Source organism: Plutella xylostella, chromosome 3, assembly GCF_932276165.1.
Source record: "Plutella xylostella chromosome 3, ilPluXylo3.1, whole genome shotgun sequence".
Lineage (NCBI taxonomy): Eukaryota > Metazoa > Arthropoda > Insecta > Lepidoptera > Plutellidae > Plutella > Plutella xylostella.
The window spans coordinates 5065733-5088087 of record NC_063983.1 but is presented as its reverse complement, the minus strand read 5'-3'; the positions used below and the strand labels follow the sequence as shown (position 1 = coordinate 5088087).

General features: G+C 39.8%; 2 protein-coding genes across 7 annotated transcripts; one reads left to right on the top strand and one right to left on the bottom strand.

The window, feature by feature from the left end:
• Positions 1–9: 9 nt before the first annotated feature.
• LOC105390622 (protein quick-to-court) lies at positions 10–7641 on the bottom strand. Of its 6 annotated transcripts, none has more exons than XM_038117338.2 (6): positions 7404–7641; positions 5150–5416; positions 3793–4854; positions 3195–3296; positions 2633–2719; positions 10–1678 (listed from the first exon to the last, which is right to left on the bottom strand). In XM_038117338.2, exons 2-6 carry the CDS (start codon positions 5384–5386, stop codon positions 1475–1477), a joined length of 1692 nt encoding a protein of 563 aa, XP_037973266.2. In that variant the 5' UTR covers positions 5387–5416; positions 7404–7641; the 3' UTR covers positions 10–1474. The 6 variants fall into 6 exon arrangements, with proteins under 6 accessions (XP_037973266.2, XP_037973265.2, XP_048478531.1 ...); XM_038117337.2 differs by having other exon boundaries at positions 7412–7641; XM_048622574.1 differs by lacking the exon at positions 7404–7641 and adding an exon at positions 7012–7026.
• Positions 7642–20676: 13035 nt separating this feature from the next.
• LOC105390621 (clavesin-2) lies at positions 20677–22354 on the top strand. The gene has a single exon (XM_011561957.3). It carries the CDS (start codon positions 20734–20736, stop codon positions 21724–21726), a length of 993 nt encoding a protein of 330 aa, XP_011560259.2. The 5' UTR covers positions 20677–20733; the 3' UTR covers positions 21727–22354.
• Position 22355: the final 1 nt, after the last annotated feature.

Genomic DNA, 22355 nt, shown 5'->3' with positions numbered 1-22355 from the left:
GACCAAAAGTTCATATTTTGCTTTTAATCAGTGCAAAAGAAACAAAATAGGCAAGGGACATGTCAAAAAAACAAAATATTGTCCTAATGTCATGAAAATATTCAAATACTGTCATGATCAAAACCCTGAAACAAAGTTGTAGTAAACTACTTGTAGCAAATAAAAACAATTGAGCGAAAGTAAACATAATCAGAATATTGCACAGTAATACTTAAAGATAATGCTGCTATGTTACTTACAATGTATTTTATTTCCAACTGCTCTGTAAATTTAGCTACCTACAGGCGACGAATAAAACAGTCGCCGCTCTAACGCAGTACTAATTACATACAACTATTTGCTCTGATTCGGACAGATTACCCCTACGGCCCTGTAGGACAGTTCCTCATAATATTTTCTCTAGGTGCACACAATTTTAGATCTTAACATATAAATAAACTAGATAAAAGAATATACGATGAGTTAATCATAGTAGCATGTGTATACAGATGAAGCGAGATGCCTAGTTGATTTTCCGAATTAATTAATCATCTTATATTCCTTTAACTCCGTTTTTACATATTGCAACTTGCAACCATGAGTGACGTAAAATGTACAATCATAATTTCATAAATAATACTTTAGTATTATGCAGTTTACATAGATTCATACAATATTAGGTACTACTGATCACAGCTGCAGAACGGTGGCAAGGCAGAATATGTATTTAAGTAGGTAAGTATACTTATTTAGTTAAACAAATTTCTAACAGCAGAACAATATATAAAAAGTTACGAATGTTGGCAAGTTTGATAATAGGAACAAAATAACAATAGGGGAAAATTAAATATGATGTAAAGTGAGTTGATAATCACTAACTGTAAATATTTATAGAAGGACGATCACAAATAATTATCTCCGTTGTTATTTAAATGTCAATATAATTCCCTGTCTCGCATTTATAGCTAATCTACTTTTTATAATTATTGTAATTTATTATGCTTAGATTAAAATATAAAATGCATTCGCATGCAAAATAAAATAACAAAATCATCCATAACAAAAACAAGAAATAACAAAAGATAACTTATTTAAAACCATGTATAAACTATAATTTTAAAATAGGACCGTTGAAAATTTGGTAAACTGTAATACATTTTACTAACTTACAATCTACTTAACTACTTAACGCACAACTCATAGGAAACGAGAATCTTTGGTTCTTAAAACTAATAAGTTAAAGTTAAGGAATAAATCATATCACAAATTGAAGACAATCAGAACAATCGATTCAAAAGACAATATCCTAAAAACAAAGCATACTTACCTACCTAAACTAAATTATGCTGTTTCACAATATTGTGACATGATCTAAAAACGAAGCAAGTAAATAAAAAACACGCGTGGTGTCCAAGAAGACGGCATGCGAAAATAAACTATACAATACAACGAAATGAAATCTACAGTTACAGTATATCACACGATCACAGCAGTCTTATGAGGCGCGGGCCTTTCGGATTTTCTCTTTCTCAGCTTCAGTGAAGCCTAGGATGTTCTCGATGGCATTCAGATGACCTTGGTGGTTCTCGGTGTCAGTCAGGAAGTAGTAGATTGCCGATTTCAGGAACTGAAGGGTGACCTCGGGGTCCACACTGGCCTTATTTCCCTTCTGGGACTCGACAATGCGACGGTACATTGCCTGAAAAGGATTGTTTAGTTAGCTTTCGATGGTATGTAACTGAAGGTAATAAAGTACCTACATCATGCATCTACAAAAAATAAACAAGTTACAGAATTTTAAATTAAATTTACTACATTATTTCTACTGAAATTCTTTGTTGAAAAACTTCTGCATAAGTACGCACAATAATAAACTACATAAAAAATAAAACATGCGAGAAACATTGGATTGCTGTTGGTTTCCTATTTTTACTTATAACTTTGTAATGTTCGAATAACGTAGCAAGGCCAACCGAGCAACTGTGTAAACACTTCACAATTACTAAAATATAAGAACACGATACCTAGTTATTTCAATAAGTTATAAAACTACCAGCCATACCCACCATTTCGCCTTCACCATCCCTTTATTGTTTATTATAAAAAAAACCTTTACCACCCTGTAAAATACCCCAAAACCAAAAGAGGCTGTTTCTAACAATCATGCAAAGCGTAAATTTCATAAAGTTAAAAATTATCAACGTGTGGTTAAAAGTAAATGTTGCTAAAGCTTATCTTAAGTGTTAGTCAATAAGGGTTGAATATTGTAATTAAGAAGCCCGATATTAGAAATTATGATGAGATTGATGATGAGTTATACAAAAATGAATGTTAATTAAAAGGCGGACCGTAAAAAGTAGATTATAAATAAACTAGCTGTAGCCTGTAGCTTATAAATAAACCAATAAATATAGATTATTATGTAGACTCCATATAAACGCACCAACTTTCTGTACAACAAAGACACGACCGAGATCTAAAAAAGAATTCAAATCTCATCAACCACCCCCACACTGGTTATAACGAACTTGTGAAACACAAAACATGGACTTTAGCAACATTTCCTCTGAACCAGTGTGCCGAAGCTGGGTGTTTTTGAAAAACAAAGTGGTGGTGAAATGACAAGGTTGTAAATCCGTGGGGCAACTCCAACCTTTCTCGCTCCTAGGACCCACAAGGAAACAGCCTCCTTTGCACTTAGAAGTGACTTTGCCGACCGTTCCGTGGTGTATTCCGCATCCTGCAATGCACTACATGTTAAAGCGGGGATGTTATTGGCCACTACATGCACACACACACATCCGTGTGACGTGGTGGTTAAACAATGGTACAGAAACACGTGGACGACTGGGGCCTTTCTAGCTGTATTGTGAAGGCTAAAATATGAAATATTAACAATTTACATACAGATTATTTAGATCAAAGATAATAGAAATTATTTTGTTAAGTCAGCTACTTTAAAATCTTTTAGGAAATAATTAAGTAGGAATAATAAACTACAAGAAAACTTTTTTTTGTAAAAGATATGAATTTATATCAAGTTATTTATTCAGAAAATGAGGATTTCCCAGTTTCTAGTTTTATTATAATTTAATTTAACCAGGAATCATAGGATGTCAAGAGCAGAGCAATCAGAGATGAATGATGAAGACAGTATTAGTGTTAATGAGGAAGGTACATCAGACACAAGCATCGAGCTACATGACGGTGCTTACCCGAACATTCTCCAGCTCCGTCTGAGTGATCTGCAGCTGCTCCAGCAGCTCCTCTACCGACACCCGCGGCGAGGAGCAAGACCGGTCCGGACTCTCTAACTCCTGAGGGTGTAAAAGGATTTCGTAGAATTATAAGTTGGTATTTATTTCTGCCTCAGGTACTTGTGTTATTTTGTGAATGGATTACAGGAGTGCAGAAAACGTAATTATGCTGGAAAATTCTGCAGTATCACATACTCAGAACAAGACATTTTCATATATCACAAAAATATTATACAGAATAGTTATGACCTCGTAAAATATGCAAATGCTGAATTTTAAATACCGATTCAGTAAGATTTATGCAGACAAAATAAAATATTAGCACTGAAATCAAAACAAAGAGTTGCACAACAATAAGCAAGGAAGCTATTTTAATATTATGACTGTCTGAAACTAATGGTGTAATTTATCCCAGATAGGTAAATCATTCTACAATCAAAGTCAGCCAGTGATCAACTGCTGCACATAGGCTTCTCCAAGTTATTCGATAATAAATGAATATCTGGCTACTTTTACAACCAGTTTATGTATTCTAATACAGATACAGAATACATACCTTATCAGGCTCATACTTGGAGGCCTCGACCCCCTTGTTGTACATGTGTAGGTAGGCGGCGCGCTGCCGGGCCTCGTCCTGCTGCAGCTGTGTGGCCAGCGCGTCCAGCTCGCGCTCCAGCGCCGCCACGCGCGCGCGCGCCGCCTCGTGCGACGGCAGCAGCTCCCCGTAGCGCGCGCTCGCCTCGCCCAGCTTCGACAACAGCCCCTCCACCTTGTCGTTGTGCGCCTTCTTCAACTCCTGCGTCTCCCCCACATGTGCCCGCACCATGTCCTCTATCTTCTTCTCGTAATACTCTATCAGCTTGCGACGGTCTTCTTCATGCTCATTTGTTTCTGTCATGCATGATGCATCATGTGTGTGCATTGTAATCGATTCTTTGGAGTGTAAGGACGAATTGGTGAGATCATCATAGTGGCCGGAATCGGTAAAGGAACCTTGCATTTCACTGTTACGACATCTAGTTGGGGTCTGGTCCTTGAATAAGGGGCTGTCGGTAACGTCAAATGATGAGTGACATGCAACTGCATGCTTGGGACTCTCTTGTTCAGTTCCATCTTCAGCATTCTCCCTTATAGTCACAATTTCACTGGAGTTAGATTTGTCGTCAGGGGAACAAATGGAAGCCTTGTAGAGGCGCAGTTCAACAACTTCTTTGGTCAAATGGAATATTTCACTGTCTTTCTTATCAAGATCTTTTTTGGCATGGCTGAGTAGGTGCTTTAGTCTTCTTATTTGTCTTTGTGCTCTTTGTGTGGGGGTGAGGTACTCATCCCCGGCCAGGCCCGCATGCGAGGAGCAGTGCAGCACATAGCGCATGGACCTCCCGCTGAATGTGGTACCATTGAATGGGGCATATCCAGCATCAATGGAGGCAGCTGTGGCAGCACTGCCATAGCTGTGTAGGGAGTCATCATCGGGCAGATCCTCAGGGGAGCCGGGTGGAGTGTGGGCGGAGTCAGTGGGGCTCAGTTTTCTGTCCATGTAGTTGTCATGAGGTTTCAAGCAAGATCGGCTTTTTTGTTGGACAGCATTGGAGCTGAGTGACTGGAAAAATGAAGCCTATGTGTTATTTAAGACTGAAAAAGGTCAAGGCAGGCACAACAACTCTGACTGTTAAGTAATTAAGTAGGTCAGTATTTCACAGAAAAATTATCAGGGATTAAAAAGTAAACCTTACTCAAATGTTTATTATTTTGATAATATTTAGTCTATATTTATCAAAGAGCTCACGCAAATTATCTACTTGATATACAGCCTCAAACAACGAGCTAAAAATACTTTGGTTTTGGCTTCAAGTAGCCATGGCAATGTTTTTAATTATTCAGGTTGATTTGAAGTTAGTCGCGGCACTGACCTGGCTCCGCGGGCGCGGGCTCGGCTCGGCCGGGCGCGGCGCATCGCTGCGGTGCTTGTGGTGCTGGTTCTCCGTGATGATCGGGATGACCCTCCTGGTGGACAGGGGCGACCGCTGCTGCACCATCTTCTCCCCACGCACGCGCAGGGAAGAGGTGCGCCGGAAGTTCCCGGTGACATTCCCCGCGCAGCAGTGCTCGTCATGGAAATCCGACCTCCTCATTGAGTTCCTGCTCATTTTCTTCAATGATTTACATCAATCCGCTCACTGCAAAAGAAACAGCTGTCGCAACGTCGCAACAAAATTCGCGTGGAAATGGAAAATAAGTTTGGTTGGTTTGACAACTTTGACAAGAGCGAAAAAGTAAGCAAAATATGACTTTTTTTTTCCACCGGTGAATGATGCAAAGATATTTGCACCGATGTGCCAATTTGTAACATTTTAATTTTAACTTTTTATACTACATATTAATACCTACTTATTCAGCTATTAACTTAATATGAAGGTAAATAAGTATGTATAGATATTTTAAGGAGCTGCGGAAAAATGAGTACAATGTCCGCATTTTGCGCTCGTAAAAAACTTCACTCGTAGTTCGCAGTCAAAGTTGCACAACCTACCTACCTGCTAAGTCTGTTATGTGTTAGTAAGGCACATATACATAGAAAAACGCGGACTCGGATGGGCACATACATGCATGGAGATGTGTTGTACAAAAATAATAATATAATTATTATTATGTTGTTGTTTTTCCATCTCGGGACCATGGGGTCCCGGACATTTGGAAGGCGTGCATGGGGCCGAAGCCAACATGTAGAGGCCCTATTGACAACATTAATCTATATGAAATGTGACACTAACCGACGATTTTCCCTGTGAAAACTATAGAAGTAAACCCAAGGAAAATCCCCGGTTAGTGCGGGACTATTGTAGGATATGGAGAAAACTAATACAGGGTTATGGAGTGGGGTGCTAAATGGACTGGGTAACTGGGACTATGGAAGGACTATGGCCCCTGCCTGACCTATATGTTTCACACACGGATAAAAAGGCAGGGGGTGACTCGCACACACATTAAATGGGCCCCCCAAAACAGTCGCTAGCACATAACAGTGACGTAGCAACAAGGGGGCAACATGGCATGAGGTGCTGAGGGTGGAGAGGTATACCAAGGCTCTCAGAGCAATCGCGGATGCCGGTCAAGACCCCTACAAGCACTTACTGGATATACTTCCTTCCTCCGAGCAAAATGCTCTAGCGGTACACCACTCAAGCCAGCCAATGAAGGCAAGCAAGAGGTGGGAGATCCTGTTCCTCGTCAGTGTTCACTCTGGACAACCAAGTATTTCAGTATTTCGGTTCTCCCCGGCATCGGGTGGGTGGGGTCGCTAATGCCCAACAGCTCGCCAAGTACTTAACTTATTTCTCCTAACCTTAGGACCAATCTTATCTTCCCGGTAGTTAGGTACCTACTCTATATCGCGTAACTATCTCGGAGAAAAAGAGTGGTGTCAGACGGACAGACAGGCGGACGGACATAAGGGATCCTCTTTTCCTTTTGAGGTACAGAACCTTAAAAACACCCTGTTCTAAAATAGTGTGAACGACCTGAATTTTTCACGCATACCTAGCAATAGCATTAGCCTCTATCGTTAATCAATAGGGTATAAGTACCTACTTACTTAGTTAACTATTGAAAAACTATTATTCAAACTTTCATATTACGGAGAATTAATATCGTGATTGATTTAATTAATGGCTCGTGATTTTAATTGCCAAACAAGGTAGCTACTTGCATTGTTGATCACGGGATGTCGATATTTTTTAAGAATATCACGAATAAAACTGATGTTAGTACTTACCTAATTATTAGAATCATTAATAAGGCAGATTATTTATGTTATGTAGGTACTTTACTAGTAGGGCACGTAACAAACTATTACAATCTGTTAAATTGTAATGGTGATTAAATTGTACAAATGATAACAAATAAATAACTTTATCCGTAGTATTGTATCGTAAGTATAGATAGATTATGTATATATATATAGACTTAGCAGGCAGAGTAAATAGACAGTATCGATATGGAGGTAAGTTTGGGTAGGTCGTAAAATGGGTGTAAGTTAAGTATTATCTAACAAAGCCTTGTTAATAATACAGCCCTTTTAGGCAAAATATAGTAGGTATTTTTTCCATATTTATATTGGATAAATAAGCCTTTAGGTACAGACTTGCACAGGTACCAGTTACGTACCTACTTACCAAAGAGAACTCGAGCTAATCCGCAGCACTCCATTGCGCTCACGAAGCCACTGAACCAAACATCTCTACAAAACAATCCTTAGCTCTCGTACAACGCACTTAGCTCGTCCGCACTAAGTAGCAACACTAATAACAAATTCGATATTACAGTAGTGTTTGGAAGAAACAAAAACCAACATCGCAAATTGCAAAGAGTAAACCGTTCGCGGTAACTTTTACACTAGGAATGTACGAGTTGGCAGCAGCGGCGGCGGCGGCGGTCGCGCGGTAATATGCTTCGTTCAGCCTTATGTTACGCTCAGTGACTGGCTGGTTCGTTTCTTTCTGTTGGTATAGTAAAAGGCAATATTCACTCCACCATTCTACCTTTCAGTCTAAGCAATAAAGTCGGTTTTGGATACGAAGGTCTAATTATTATTTGTACACCGCAATTGTCGACATCTATACGCCTCTGTTGCAATTGTTTTGGAAACACAATTCGATTCATAAAGGAGACATAAGTTGCAGCAAGTTTAGTTCGAGGATGGTGAGGTGAAGTATATAGCTGTTAGGTAGTTAGATATAAGTATTGTATAGTTGCTGTAGCGACTGAAAACAGCGATCGCGCTGCATCGCGGATTGCGGGTAAAACCTGCATCTGAATTATGAATAAAATAGATAGGCAACATCATTAACCGGTAATAAGCCTCTACTGCTGGATGTATTGTACCTAAGCTGCGACACATCACCCTGTTGTCCATCTATCTCAACTATAGCTCTACTACCTTGTTATTCTATGCTACTACTGGTTACGTGCTTTGGTTGGTACAGCGGGCTGGAGGGCGTCCCACGCCACGCTTGCCTGCTCGTAGTCTCCACTGGAGAACTCGCGGTTACCTCAAGCAACGGTGAATATTTTTCATCGACAGATATGACCAGCCACCATTGCCACTTCAGTTGTCTGCAGCTACCTTAATTTCATGGCGAATATGGTACAGTCTCAGGCAAAGTAACCTGACCCCTCTTAGGTAGCATTGTCACACATAGAGGGTTAGAGGGTGATCTCATTTCTGATGGAGCCAAGTGGTGTTTTTTTGGTAAACCATAATTACCTCTATGTAGGTATAGTTAGGTACTACTTACTTAGGTATACAAACGTATACTTGAAAATGTATACAGGGTTATTATAAAGTCGATGTATTCCTTTAAATGGGTTGTAGTCGAAGGCATTTCCAGTCGATTGAACCCCATAATGCATTATCCGAAAATCAACCATTTCTGAGTTATTTAAGTTTTAAGTTTTTTTTGAAATTTTGCCAAAATTTATGTTTAAAAGCAAAATATTTCAAAAACCAACGATTTTTTTAATACTTTTTTGATTGTTTTGCATTGGTAACACCTTAGTCAACTAATCATAATCATTAATTGCGTAATATTTAACTTAATTTAGACACAGTGCTTCAAAATAGATGAAACATTAAGAAAATTTTACGAAAGATGAAAATAAAAAAGCTAATTTAAAATAGAATTTTATCTGACAATTTTTCAGGCACTACAGCTTAAAAACATAATCAATTTATAAGCTTTAAAATGACATATTCCAATCTAAAGTCGATTAAGGTATGACCAAGATATAGCCAAAACAACCGCATAGGCGGGCAAATCTCAGTAGGGAAACAAACTACATTTTGTTTAAATTTTAAGGTAAAATGTCTTATAACTGGACTTTTTAGAGCTCCGAACCGTTTCCTAATTATTGTTCTCCGATAGCGCGGTCCCTCGAAGGCACAGATCGACTACAAGGTTGCTTCACCGAAATAATGCTTGTCCGATAACACGGTTAGCCGAAAGTACTTTTTGATGACGATAGGTTCAAAGATAGAATGCTTTTTCGACTGCCCAGTTTAACCACCAAATTGCATCTCCTATAACACTATTCGGTGAAACTTTTCAGCTAAAATATTTGGCACAGTGTTTGAACACGTTGAATTTAAAACAATCATTGTCAAACAGTGCTATTGTCACGTGCAGTAGCATTGGCCAGTAGGCCAATCATGTTTTCGGCGAATTAACCGTCGTCGAACAGTAGTTTTATGGTTTTACCAATCATAATTGAAAATTACAATCGGCTAACCGTGTTATCGGACAAGCATTATTTCGGTGAAACAACCTTGTCCTAGATCAGTGCATTTGAGGAACCGCACTATTGGAACACAATCATTTGTAAATGGTTCGGATAAGTCCAGTTACAATACTTTTTACCTTAAAATTTGAACAAAATCTTGTTTGTTTCCCTACTGAGATTTGCCCGCCTATGCGGTTGTTTTGGCTATATCTTGGCCATACCTTAATCGATTTTAGATTGGAATATGTCATGTTAAAGCTTATAAATTGATTGTGTTTTTAAGCTGTAGTGCCTGAAAAATTGTCAGATAAAATTCTTTTTTAAATTAGCTTTTTTATTTTCATCTTTCTTAAATTTTTCTTAATGTTTCATCTATTTTGAAGCACTGTGTCCAAATTAAGTTAAACATTACGCAATTAATGATTATAATTAGTTGACTAAGGTGTCATCAACTAACTATTGTAACTATTTCCTCTATCTTTGAGTATATTATGTATGTATGTATTTAAGTATTTATTATTAAAACTGAATGTTTACTACATCATTTGTACACCTTCCTCATTTATTCTTTTAGTCTCTCCTCCACCCAAAGGTTGCCTGGAAGAGATTTGCCGCTTTTAGCGATAAGACCGCCTATTGCGTTGTATTCACTGTATTATAAATTGTTATTTGTGTTCTGTTTAGTCAATAAAGTAGTATTCTATTCTATTCTATTCTATCAATGCAAAACAATCAAAAAAGTATTAAAAAAATCGTTGGTTTTTGAAATATTTTGCATTTAAACATAAATATTGGCACAATAAAAAAGTAAAAAAAACTTAAATAACTCAGAAATGGTTGATTTTCGGATAATGCATTATGGGGTTCAATCGACTGGAAATGCCTTCGACTACAACCCAATTAAAGGAATACATCGACTTACCAATCACCCTGTATACTTACTTATTTGAATGTGCATGAAGGTACCTATTAGGTATGTCTCTTCATCGATTGCTTTACTTAGTTTCGTGGAAGCGGATGGAAACAAGTTTTTTTCTCCTCATGTTCAATTACGACATACTCTGATAACGATGGTAACATGCGGTGCTGCGGGGTTACCGTAGCTTAACAAAAAGTTACAAACGAGACATGTCATATAATCGGTACGTTTAATATGGTTTTAACCACGTTATAACTACCGAATGGTTAGTGACACATACGGTACTTACTGCTATACCGATGGTCCCGGGTTCGATCCCCGGCTGGGGCAAATATTTTGTACTCGGGTCTTGGATATTAATATTAATAAATCTATCTATCTATGAATATATAATATCACCTGTCTGATATTGTGTAGGTATTATTATTATATTACAGGCTCTGCCTAGTTTGGGTTCGGACGGCTATGTGTGAAATGTCGCCACATATTATTCGAGATAGACGTGTGGTTAGCTCGGCAGCGCTCTGAAACTTAGGTTTTTCCTAAGGTAGAATGACCCGCCAGGCGAACAAGAAACATTGTGACGCGTTTCTAATCTAATTACCTTTTTACTGGCAAATATTCTTTCAAGAAAGCTGATTGTGCTCTCTGATAGCTAAAACGCCGTGCGTATTTAACATTTTTAATTCTGCCGCTTACTTACACGACATTATAAGACCATTATAAGACATAGGTATTTATTGAGAATTGGAGAGGAAATCAATCAGATGGATTAAATATTTTGCCGTCAAAGAACGTGAATGAAAATAAACTACTTAATGTGAAGAAAGAATAAAACTACGAGTAGAACGGATATGTTGCAAGTCTTTAATTGTCTCTTGGCTGTTGTGAGAAAAACCTGCGTTTGTGTTATTTTTTCTACAAAGTGTAGGCCTTGAAGTTTGCAGTGATCGTTTCAGTTTTAGTTGCATAAGCATTATACGGTGGTATGTAGGTAGGTATGCCTAGCTTGTTTATTTTATTACTCGCCCAGTTATTAGAATAGAACACTTCCTGCGTGATTCGTGTGTTTGTGTACGTATAGTCATAGAATAACTAGTACCTTCCAGGTATAGTGTAGGTAGGTACTTATACATATGCATGCACTCTTCAAATATCTAGCTCAATATTGAATTTCAGTGCAATGTGTATTTTTCTATGTAGTTAGGCACATTCTTAACGCATTTAAGGTTGTTTTTTTTTATTAAATCCGTGGTAAGTAACTAGGTTGGTACAGAAGTTAGTAGCGAAAGTTTCGACTGAAGCAGAGGCACCGACTTTATTTGGACACTCTTATGTGACCAAAAATTCCAAATATTTACATAGATTACACTCGGACGTAGTATAGCAGAAATTTTGTTCAGCCGTATAATATTTTGCCTTTAACTCAATAACTTTCTGATAAAATTCCATCCTGTATAACATGTAGATTCACTGTCCATGTCCATTGCTCATGCAGATGCGCTCAATGAGAATGTAAATACAAATCTCCGTGACCTTTACAAAGTGTTCTCTTGTGCGAACCTGCCTTCTACCTGGGGGGCTACTCTTGCTTTGCGATAAACAATGTTTCGCAGTACCTACTGTCGTGCAATCGGCAGGTACGTGTACCTATTGCAACGAGCTGTCTTGTTGCCGTTGGTTAGCGCAGTGCTCCAAAATTTAGTTTTTCTGCAGCTCTACCTACTCCAGCTCTCCGAGACTTCGTAGACAATTATTGTTTCGTATTCGTCAAGCTAGGGTTGTCCCCCTGGCTCGCATTAGTCCCGAGCCGGCGTGGGAGGGTCGTGTAAATCGTGTATGTATGTGGCCTGGACGAAGCCGCATCAAACTAGTTGTTCGCGACAATCGATAAATAGAGTAGATAACTCGCGAAGGTTCTGGAACATTCTATCACTTTCCAGTAGTTTCGATAAAGTTCTAGAAGGATTAGTATGGATTCAATAGATCTACAATAGTCTGGAAGCTTCTAGAACAATAGTTAGAGAATGTTCCACAACATCCGCGAACTTTCTAGATGCTAAGTTAGGTTCTTATAGTTAGTAGATAAGAATGGAATGTTTATACCTACTTAGTAATAATAATAATAAATAGTGTGACCTCGAGTATCTCTGGAACTTTCGGGAAGATCGCTCGCCGGCCTATATAAAGCGAGGTGTCCGGCGCACATTAAGTTCAGTTTAATAGTAACAGTCGAACAGTTCAGTTCTAATAGAAAGCTCGAATAGTGAACTTCTCCAGAGATCCTCGAAGTGAATAGTGATAGTAATACTGGTGTTTTCTTTTAAGTTCGTACCATCCGGCATTCGTAATAGTTGTGAGTCGTGTCGAAGGGGCTCACATTTATGGTCCTTTTGAGCCGGATAGTTATAGCCGGCATTCGTATTAGTTCGTGAAGTGACCTCACATTTAGGGTCATTCGTGCATCCGGATTGGATGAAAAGAAGATGCCTGTAACGAGGTCTCAGAAGTCGTACGCAGTGAAGAGGACTACGGACGAGAAATCTGCCGTCTCCACGACGAGGTCTGCAGATGCAACGGAGTACGCATCGGCATTGGGTGCAACCACAGGAGGTACACCAGGTCCACAACCGCCGTCAGAGCCGACGACGGAGACGCTGCACCCTCCATTGTTGCCACCCTCCCCTATAGTCGTTGCCGGTGTCACAACTGCCGTTGCCCCCGCCGCCGCAGTCAGCGCTGCAATAGATAGTGTCGAGTCAACATCGACGAATCAGGGAAGATCACGTCTTCCATTTTCATCGCACTCCACTGCTTCTCGTGCACGGCGAAGAGAATTGGCCCAGGCTCGATTGGAACTTCTCGAGCGACGAAAAGAGGCGGCCATAGCTAAAGCTGAGGCAGCTATTTTTGATGTCGAATTGGCTGCAGCCAAGGTTGCCGTGCTAGAGGAGGACTCGGAAGAGGAGCAAATAGAAGGAAGTGTCTACAAGTCTAGATCGTCGAAGAACGGAACTTCACATCCACCAAGTTTATCACGCACCATTGATTCTCGAGCACGGCGCAGAGAATTACAGGCCCGCTTGGAACTTCTTGAGCAACAAAAGAAGATGGCTAAAGCTAACGCTCTGGTGGCCATAGCTGCAGCTAAAGCTAAAGCTGAGGAAGAAGAATTAAAAGCTGAATTGGCTGAAGCCAAGGTCGCTGCACTAGAAGAAGAGATAAAACAAGCACGGGTTCGGAGAAATACACTCGCACGCGCATCGCAAGACGTCACCACGTGCCAAGTCCCGCCTGAACCTGCGGGAAATGTTATCGCCAGCGGAGTTACGCCTGAACCTGCGGAAGTAGTCGTCGCCAGTGAAAACCGGCGGGAGCCACAGCGGAACGAACCGCTGCAGGGAAATAGAGTGGCTCCAGTAAACAGTGTCACATCGACAAGTGAGCAATTCAGTGCTGAAAGTGAGGGGCCTACACTGCCGCCCCCAGCTGAAATCTTCGGAGCACTCACGCCATCCATAGACACGACCCAAGATCATAGTCTAAAGAATCGTGAGATGAGTGTGAGTGCCATAAAAATGGTTCGTCTCTCCGAAAAAATAGATAGTCCGACAGATAGTGTGTTAGATCGGCATGCGCTGCCGTTACTGGAGGATAAAATTAAGGTATTACCGGCGGGAGAGACCGGACTGCTGCGGAAAAATTGTGAATGCAGCATGTGTGACTCGGCAGTTAGAAGACTGGATCTCATAGACAAGAGATTAACGGACAAGTATTGGGCACGATGGATGGAGAAGTATGTGCGAGATTCTCAGCAGCAAGGAGACGTCATGAATCCTGCGGGCGCCTACCATGGAGATGACCGAGGAGCTGCCCATCGACGAAGATGTCGCGACCGCGGATAGTTCAGCTACAAGAGCTGCGGCGGGAGTAATGTTCGCGACAATCGATAAATAGAGTAGATAACTCGCGAAGGTTCTGGAACATTCTATCACTTTCCAGTAGTTTCGATAAAGTTCTAGAAGGATTAGTATGGATTCAATAGATCTACAATAGTCTGGAAGCTTCTAGAACAATAGTTAGAGAATGTTCCACAACATCCGCGAACTTTCTAGATGCTAAGTTAGGTTCTTATAGTTAGTAGATAAGAATGGAATGTTTATACCTACTTAGTAATAATAATAATAAATAGTGTGACCTCGAGTATCTCTGGAACTTTCGGGAAGATCGCTCGCCGGCCTATATAAAGCGAGGTGTCCGGCGCACATTAAGTTCAGTTTAATAGTAACAGTCGAACAGTTCAGTTCTAATAGAAAGCTCGAATAGTGAACATCTCCAGAGATCCTCGAAGTGAATAGTGATAGTAATACTGGTGTTTTCTTTTGAAGATAGTACCATCCGGAATTCGTAATAGTTGTGAGTCGTATCGAAGGGGCTCACACTAGTTGATTCACTAACCTGTTCTAAGACGCCTGAGCTAGGTTTTTTTCAGTGGACGTGACGAGAACACCGACACTGGAACGGACTATAACGAACTCGCATTCTTTGTGTCTGACTTGTTTTTACTATCCCTATGTACCAGCCGAGCTTGTACACTAATTGGCGAGCAACCTGGCTAGCTTTAAACAGAAATTGCAAGAACCAACATAGGTAATGCATCCTCAAACAGGATAGCAAATAGAACGCTTGGGCACTAAATACTTGGAATCGTTAGACGATTGCTAGTTCTTAGTAGCTACGTACGTACGCTTAGACGAAAATTTACTTGCGCAAATCGTGCGTGCAAAAAGTTATTAAAAAAATATTCGATTGAATCAAAGTCCAAAGACCTAAAGTGGCCATTTTCTGCCGTAATTGGATATAAGAAGCAAGAACCGGCCGGGCAGCCTTGCCGCCTGTGGAGGCCACTTTTTGTTCCCCTTCGATTTAAGCGATCGACATGTTTTATATCTTTGTGTGTATGATCGAACACCACCACATAAAAAGCTTTTATACATTCTTTAAGGCTAAAAGCCAAACGGTGTAGTCTCGCCGCCTGGACATTCGATCGATGACTCATCGTGAAATGATCTAAATCTTTTATGTTCGTGTTCGTACCTTCTTAAGTAAGTACAAGAAATATGTATTACAAAAACGTTAAAGTAGGTAGATAGGTTCCTGCCTACTTTCGATGTGATTAATCTTACAGCCAATGAAGTCATTGTACTTACCATCTTCCATAAGGCTACATAAGTAGATCATTTTTTACTATTATGGTTTGATAAATATTATGTGCTCATTAGAAAACATGAATAATATGTCGTAAATCTCAATTTATTACTGTTTAATATTGACAGGTACGTCATAAATTCCTATTTTCTTGCTTGAATGAGCGCTCTCTCTCCGATTTCACAAGTGAATATGAGTGTAGAGATGAAGTCATTTGCATGTAGAAGGCACGGCCGCCATGTGCAATTAAGTACCAAGCAGTCGGTAAGTACCTCTACATCAGATAAGATAATAAATATCATCTGCAGACTCCGGACTAGGGCATGCAATACCGGAACTATTTTCAATACCGGTATTGAGTTCCGGTATTGCAACTCAATACCGGGATCCCGGTATTAATACCGGTATTAGATTTCCTTGTAATAAATGGCATATATTGTGATTAAAGGTCGTATAGGTCAAAATAAAACGAGAAAAAGCAATGAAATTCAGTTTTTTGTAATAGATTTTTACGAGAATTGAGAATAAGAGTTTAAATTTTACAATAAATTATTATTTTTACATCCAGTGTCCGTTTACGCATAGACAACAGTAGATATCAAACGGCCGAAAACTGCATCAAACGGTTGGAAACAAGTGCACTTTCACAATTCAAAGGAATACTATATCTTAATCGCTTTATTATAGCCTAAAAAAGTCCGATTCCGGTATTACTTCAATACCGGTATTAACTTTCAATACCGGTATTGAAAAAAGCATGAATTTTGTCCCTGATACCGGTATTACGAATACCGGTATTGCGGTATTGCATGCCCTACTCCGGACACAGACACGCTAGACTAATCAACCCGTAGATTAAACTGATAATTGGATAAAAAAGTAAATAAAGACTTAAATATATAGGTATAGTTACAACTTACACAGTGTGTGTATTACATACGATGCCGTTTAGTTAGAAGTTAGAGTAGGTATATATTATTATTTAAGCGTTAGATGGTCAGATGTTATATCTTATAGCATTCAACATTCAATAGGGGTTTATTTTAATTAAAGTAAATTTTATACATATAATAGTTCCTAATGAGAGCATGTAATCGATAATGTATTATTATGTCTTTAGCTCTAATACATACTTACATGTCATTTGTCATTACATGTACACAGTAAAGTTACATTAGGTAGGTAGATCGGTACATCTGTATGTACCTACCAAGACGAGTGTCTCATGCAAGTTCTACGGTGTACATCGTACATCGTACAGCCAACAGGTGCGTCCTGTTTGAATCTCCTATGTGTCAAGATTTACAATGTTGTATCTTCGCTAACTCTACAAGTATAAGACAGTAACTAAACTTGTTTTGAGTTTGTACGTTTAACTTCTGCATGCAAAAGTTGCTATTTTAAACTGGTACGGCCTCCATAAATGTTTTAAGTACTTATAGAAAACGCGAGATACCATGTACTCTAAGCACTCAGATTTGTATTCAAATAACTAACCTGCCTACCGTATCTATCATCTTCATCTAACGTAGAGGCCAACAAGGTCAATGTCGGGTGTTACATAAGCAAGTAGGTACAAGAATACAAGATCTTGTGACTCATATCTACAATGACACGTGAAATAAGAAGACAGTTTCACTCTCAGCTACACACAAACATAACATAATGATCAGTATTTATAAAAAATAATATTTTATAATAAGGTATACTTACTTATATGTACGTATTTGGTGCTGAAATTTCGAGACGCGTGTAAAGAAGTTGGGACCCACCTACTAAACTAACTATGTATAAGTAATAATAATTATGATATGATAATAATATATTATGCTGCTGGTCGCAATTAAAGTTTACATTATCCTCGGTCAAATATTCAATTTACATTCTACATCGAAACTGAAATCTGGCATATTCTCATTTCTTTTAAGCTAGCTCTTGACACTATCAGTTTCTTAAATAAAATTGGTGGTGTGATGCTTATTTATAAATTTTGCGAATATGAATATGCCCATCCATCCCACACATTTCATGCATACTGTGTATCTAATCTACCTACAATAAATTGACCATTTCGTTTCAAAATAGGTAATCTGAAATAATATCTAGGTCGATAGTCGATAGATACGCGGCTATCAGTTATTGATTGTGATCGATCGATGCTTCGCTTATCGGTGTAGAGATAATCGGATACGAATTATATTCGTTTTCAAGTTTGTTTGCAAAAAGTAACTCATCAAATAAGTATAAATGCTTGTTTACCTAATAATACATATTTATGTAAGACGTTTTTCTTATTTAGTAAGGTTTTGCAAAAATGAGGTTAGTCATTTGTTTATACCACTCAAAATAGAAAGGTAAACGGAATAAAATCCAAGTTAATGTATGTAATTAGGTAGTGTGTAATTATAAATTTATGTTAGGTACTTACATTAAGCCTTCAAGTTAATTTGCAACCGGAATTAACGATACGCTTTATGATAAAATTAGACTGTTTTTTCAAATAAAAAGTGTTTACTTTACAATCTTATATACTTATATACTTCAAATGTACACATGTATGGTACAATGTGCTTTGATATGAAAAGAATAAATCGACGTAAGGCACCTAACAACGAAAATGACCCATACTGACTACAGCCTGAAAATAAGTTGAGAAAACTGCAATTGAATTAACAGGCTATGTCCTGTATTGATAAAGAATCTTTGCAAAATGGCGAAATCGAAAGAATTTTATTTTCTAGATTATATGTCGGTTTCTTTTTAAATATAAGCGTTTTATTTAAATGAACATTTCAATTATCTTATAATCATCATATACCATATACACATACTATATGTTGAAATAAAAATGGCAAACCTTGTAAGTACATTGAAGTCACGTCTACAGACACATAGCCATGCACCAGCATGACCAGCATCTCGTGCAGACGTAAATAGAAACATGATCAGAATTAAAACAACCATCTCTAGATCTCGTACCCGTACTGCGATCTATTTTTACATTCCTACTCCCTTTGCCTCGCTCCTTGTACCATAGAATAACAAGTACAAGTGCTAGTCTGGTTATTCTATGCTTGTACTCACAAGCAGTTATCTTTCTCCTTTACACAAGATTAGACCAAGATAGACAACTTTTACCCCTAAAAAACTATTCGAAAGTTCACAGATGAAGGTTTTTTCTCTCAGGGGCAATGACCATAGCATGCACCATGTCCGTCATAAAGTTATTTTTTAAAAGTCATTGCTCCGGTAAATGGTTTTTTTACTTCCATCAGGGTACACATGGAATACTAAATACTAACGCCAGAATAGGTACGTTAACTTCAACGAATAGTTTTGTCTAATCGCAGTGAATAGTTTCCTTTTCATGTCTTTTTTCCGATGTCAGATTGTTGATAAATATTATTTAAGGTGAAAATTGAATAGTAAAGTGAGTATTATAATCAAGACAGAATGATGGAATCCCATGAGAGATTCGTTGATTTTTAAATTTTCGTTACTCTTTGTCTTAACTGAAAGGATAGTATGTTTTTAAATAGTATGAAATTCAGATTTAATTGTCAAGTAGTTACATCAATTATTTGAAATAGCGCGCGTTGAACTCTTTTGTATGAAAAAGTTGCTTCGAGAAAGCTTGTTAGGAGAGAAATTATCTTATAAGTTATTCAGCACATAAATGGTGTCTACATAATTAATAATTGTGCTAAATAAACGTGTGCTGAAAGCAGCATGACCAAGTAATTACCGTATGCAAGCACTATTCAAGTGCTGAACAGCCATATTCACGAGTCTCCATCATAAACTCAAAATTCTATTGCAGAGAATATAATTATGGATTTCATAACGACAATTCCTTTTTGAAACCACAATAAAAAGAGCCAATTTTGGTGTGAACAAAGACTACAATACAATATGCGAACGCAATACGTTTTCGGCCATCCGTTTGAACGTTACGCTAAAGGCTACATAAAATTATCTAGCTCATGTTTTATCTTTTTCTTTCATGAAGTTTTGTCCCGCTCACTCGGCGCAGGCGGCTACGTCATCGGTAGACCAGTCAGCCAATTGACCGGTGTGCTGCCAACCTTCAGTTTTCTTTTATTTATAACAACTGGCGTTGCCTGAGTAAGTTATGCTGTCTTTAGGTGAGCAAGTTACTTGACTATCTACCTACTATCTCGACTACTAGGTTAGTCAAGTGTAATGCCAGTAAAATTTATAGTAACTTCAATAAATGAAAAATAGATATACTGCCAGTTTCAATACTCTATCTATCGATAGCTGACTGAATGAAATTATTATGTGTCAAAGTCGTAACTGTCAGCTATCGATAGATAGAGTTATTAAAATTGGAAGTTAAGGTAGACCGAAAACTATCAATTACTTATCACTATAAATATTAGATTGAATGCAAACGGATAAAATATGTGGCCAACAAGAAAATTTGGTTTCTTCTTCATAAAAAGACTTTTTATAAAAATCGTGAAATAGAGGATTTTATGGAATATATCGAAATTCATAAAAAATATCCACTTTCCGTATTAAAAAGTCACCAATCTATGTGTAGACTACCTAGACCTATGATAGAAAAGCAAATATTTTTTTCAGAATTTATGAGTCGCTAAAATGCCGTTATAACACCATGTAGAGCGAGCGAGCGGTGGACATGTACAGATGAGTTCATTGGAATTTAAGTATAATGCATACGATCGCTCTTACGGTCAAGGAAAACATTGTGATGAATCCTACATTTCTAGGTTTAGCACATCTAGATAATTATGTGAATTCGATTCGAGCCTTAGCTAGAAAAAACCACAAAAAGTCCCAAATTTAGAAAGGGATACAAAAAAGTAATACATACATACTAATCATAAAATATCATAATTACCAAAGCTATTACTGAGTAAGCTGGAAATAATAGATGAAAACCAGTAAATTATTTAAAACAAAAAGTCAAGTACACGAGCAAGTAGCTCTGTATGTGAAGGCAGCATTATACGGTTTAATGAACGGGCGGCGGCGGCGGCGGCGGCGCGCGACGCGCACGCAGCCAGTCGAGGCGCAGCCCCCGCCGCCGGCGCTCCTCACACCATGACCGAGTACGCCGAGTACGACTGGCGCCTGCACCAGATGCAGAGCGAGCGGCTCTGCGACGTGTCCCGCCAGCACCTCACGGACGCGGACCGGCAGCGCGCGCTCGACGCGCTCAAGGACGCCGTGGACTCCAGCCTCAACCTGGCGCTGCGCGACAAGAGCCGCTGCCAGGACGACGCCTTCCTGCGCCGCTTCCTGTACGCGCGCAAGCACGACGTGCAGGAGAGCTTCCAGCTGCTGGTGCGCTACCACCAGTACCGGCGCGAGCACGCCGAGCTGTGGGCCGCGGCCGACGGCGCCGTGCTGCGCGCGCTGGGCGACGGGCTGCCCGGCGTGCTGCAGCAGCGCGACCGCCGCGGCCGCTGCGTGCTGCTCATGCTGGCCAGCAACTGGACGCCGCACGCCTGCCCGCTGCTGGCCGTGTACCGCGCGCTGCTGCTCACGCTCGAGCGCACGCTGCTCAGCGTGCAGAACCAGGCCAACGGCTACGTCATCATCGTCGACTGGACCGAGTTCACCTTCAAGCAGTCGTGCAGTCTGCAAGCGAAAACGTTGAAACTAATGATAGACGGATTGCAAGACTGCATGCCCGTGAGATTTAAGAGCATACATTTCATCGGGCAGCCGTGGTATGTCGAAACGGCGTTGGCCGTTATTAAACCTTACCTCAAGGCCAAGACGAGAGAGCGGATCATTCTGCACGGCAACAACCTGTCCACGCTGCACGACTCGCTGCCGCTGGACATCCTGCCGGCCGAGCTGGGCGGCGAGGGGCCCTCCTACAACTCCGAGCTCTGGCTGCAGGAGTTCTGCCGCGGGGAGAACATCGTGGGGACCAAGCCGCAGGCGACAAAGAAAGACGCCCCGGCTGAGGACGACCCGCCGCTGGCCAAGCTAAACAAAGCCTACAAACAAAAAGATAATTCAAGTTTCTCGTTTTACGGAAACGAAAAGAGTGCAAAGTCGGAGTTACTGCGTGATAAAGATTGACACGGGTAGTGGCGGCCGAGCAGTGACTCTAGTGGACATCCTCCGCGCCGGGGCGGCCGCCCCGGCGGCGGCGGGAGTGCAGTGTGTGATATCAAGTGTATTGCTAATTTATTGTCAAGAGACAAATAAGAATCGTCCAGTATAAAATACTTGGGGAGAAAGTGGATAGGATGTGTTTAGTTTAGGCGCATTTTTATGGCTTCCGTCCGGATTTGGTTGTTAGGGCGTCATTTGATGCGGTAACGTCATTAGTGCTTTGTAAGTACGTAGGTCTGGGATGCCTGATTCAGCGGATGAGTATTGACCGTTCGTGTGTATGTGTGTGTGAGTGTGTGGGTGTGAGCGCGGTGCACCGGCGCTGCATGTAACGGTGGTTAGCTCTGGTTTGGGCGCATCCGCCATGCTCGATGCTCCACTCTCCGCGAAGCACCGGCATTCTGCATCTTTACCTTATTTGGCTCTATTACTGCTGGTTATCTCTCCACAACCTACCTATAAATTTATTATTCCATGCAACTTAATTGCGCTTGAACTCTCCGCGAAGGGGAAAACGTGATGGTAATTGTTTTCCTTCCTACCAACTATAGCAATTTCGCACTTGAAGTTAAATATAAATAATAATTACTCAT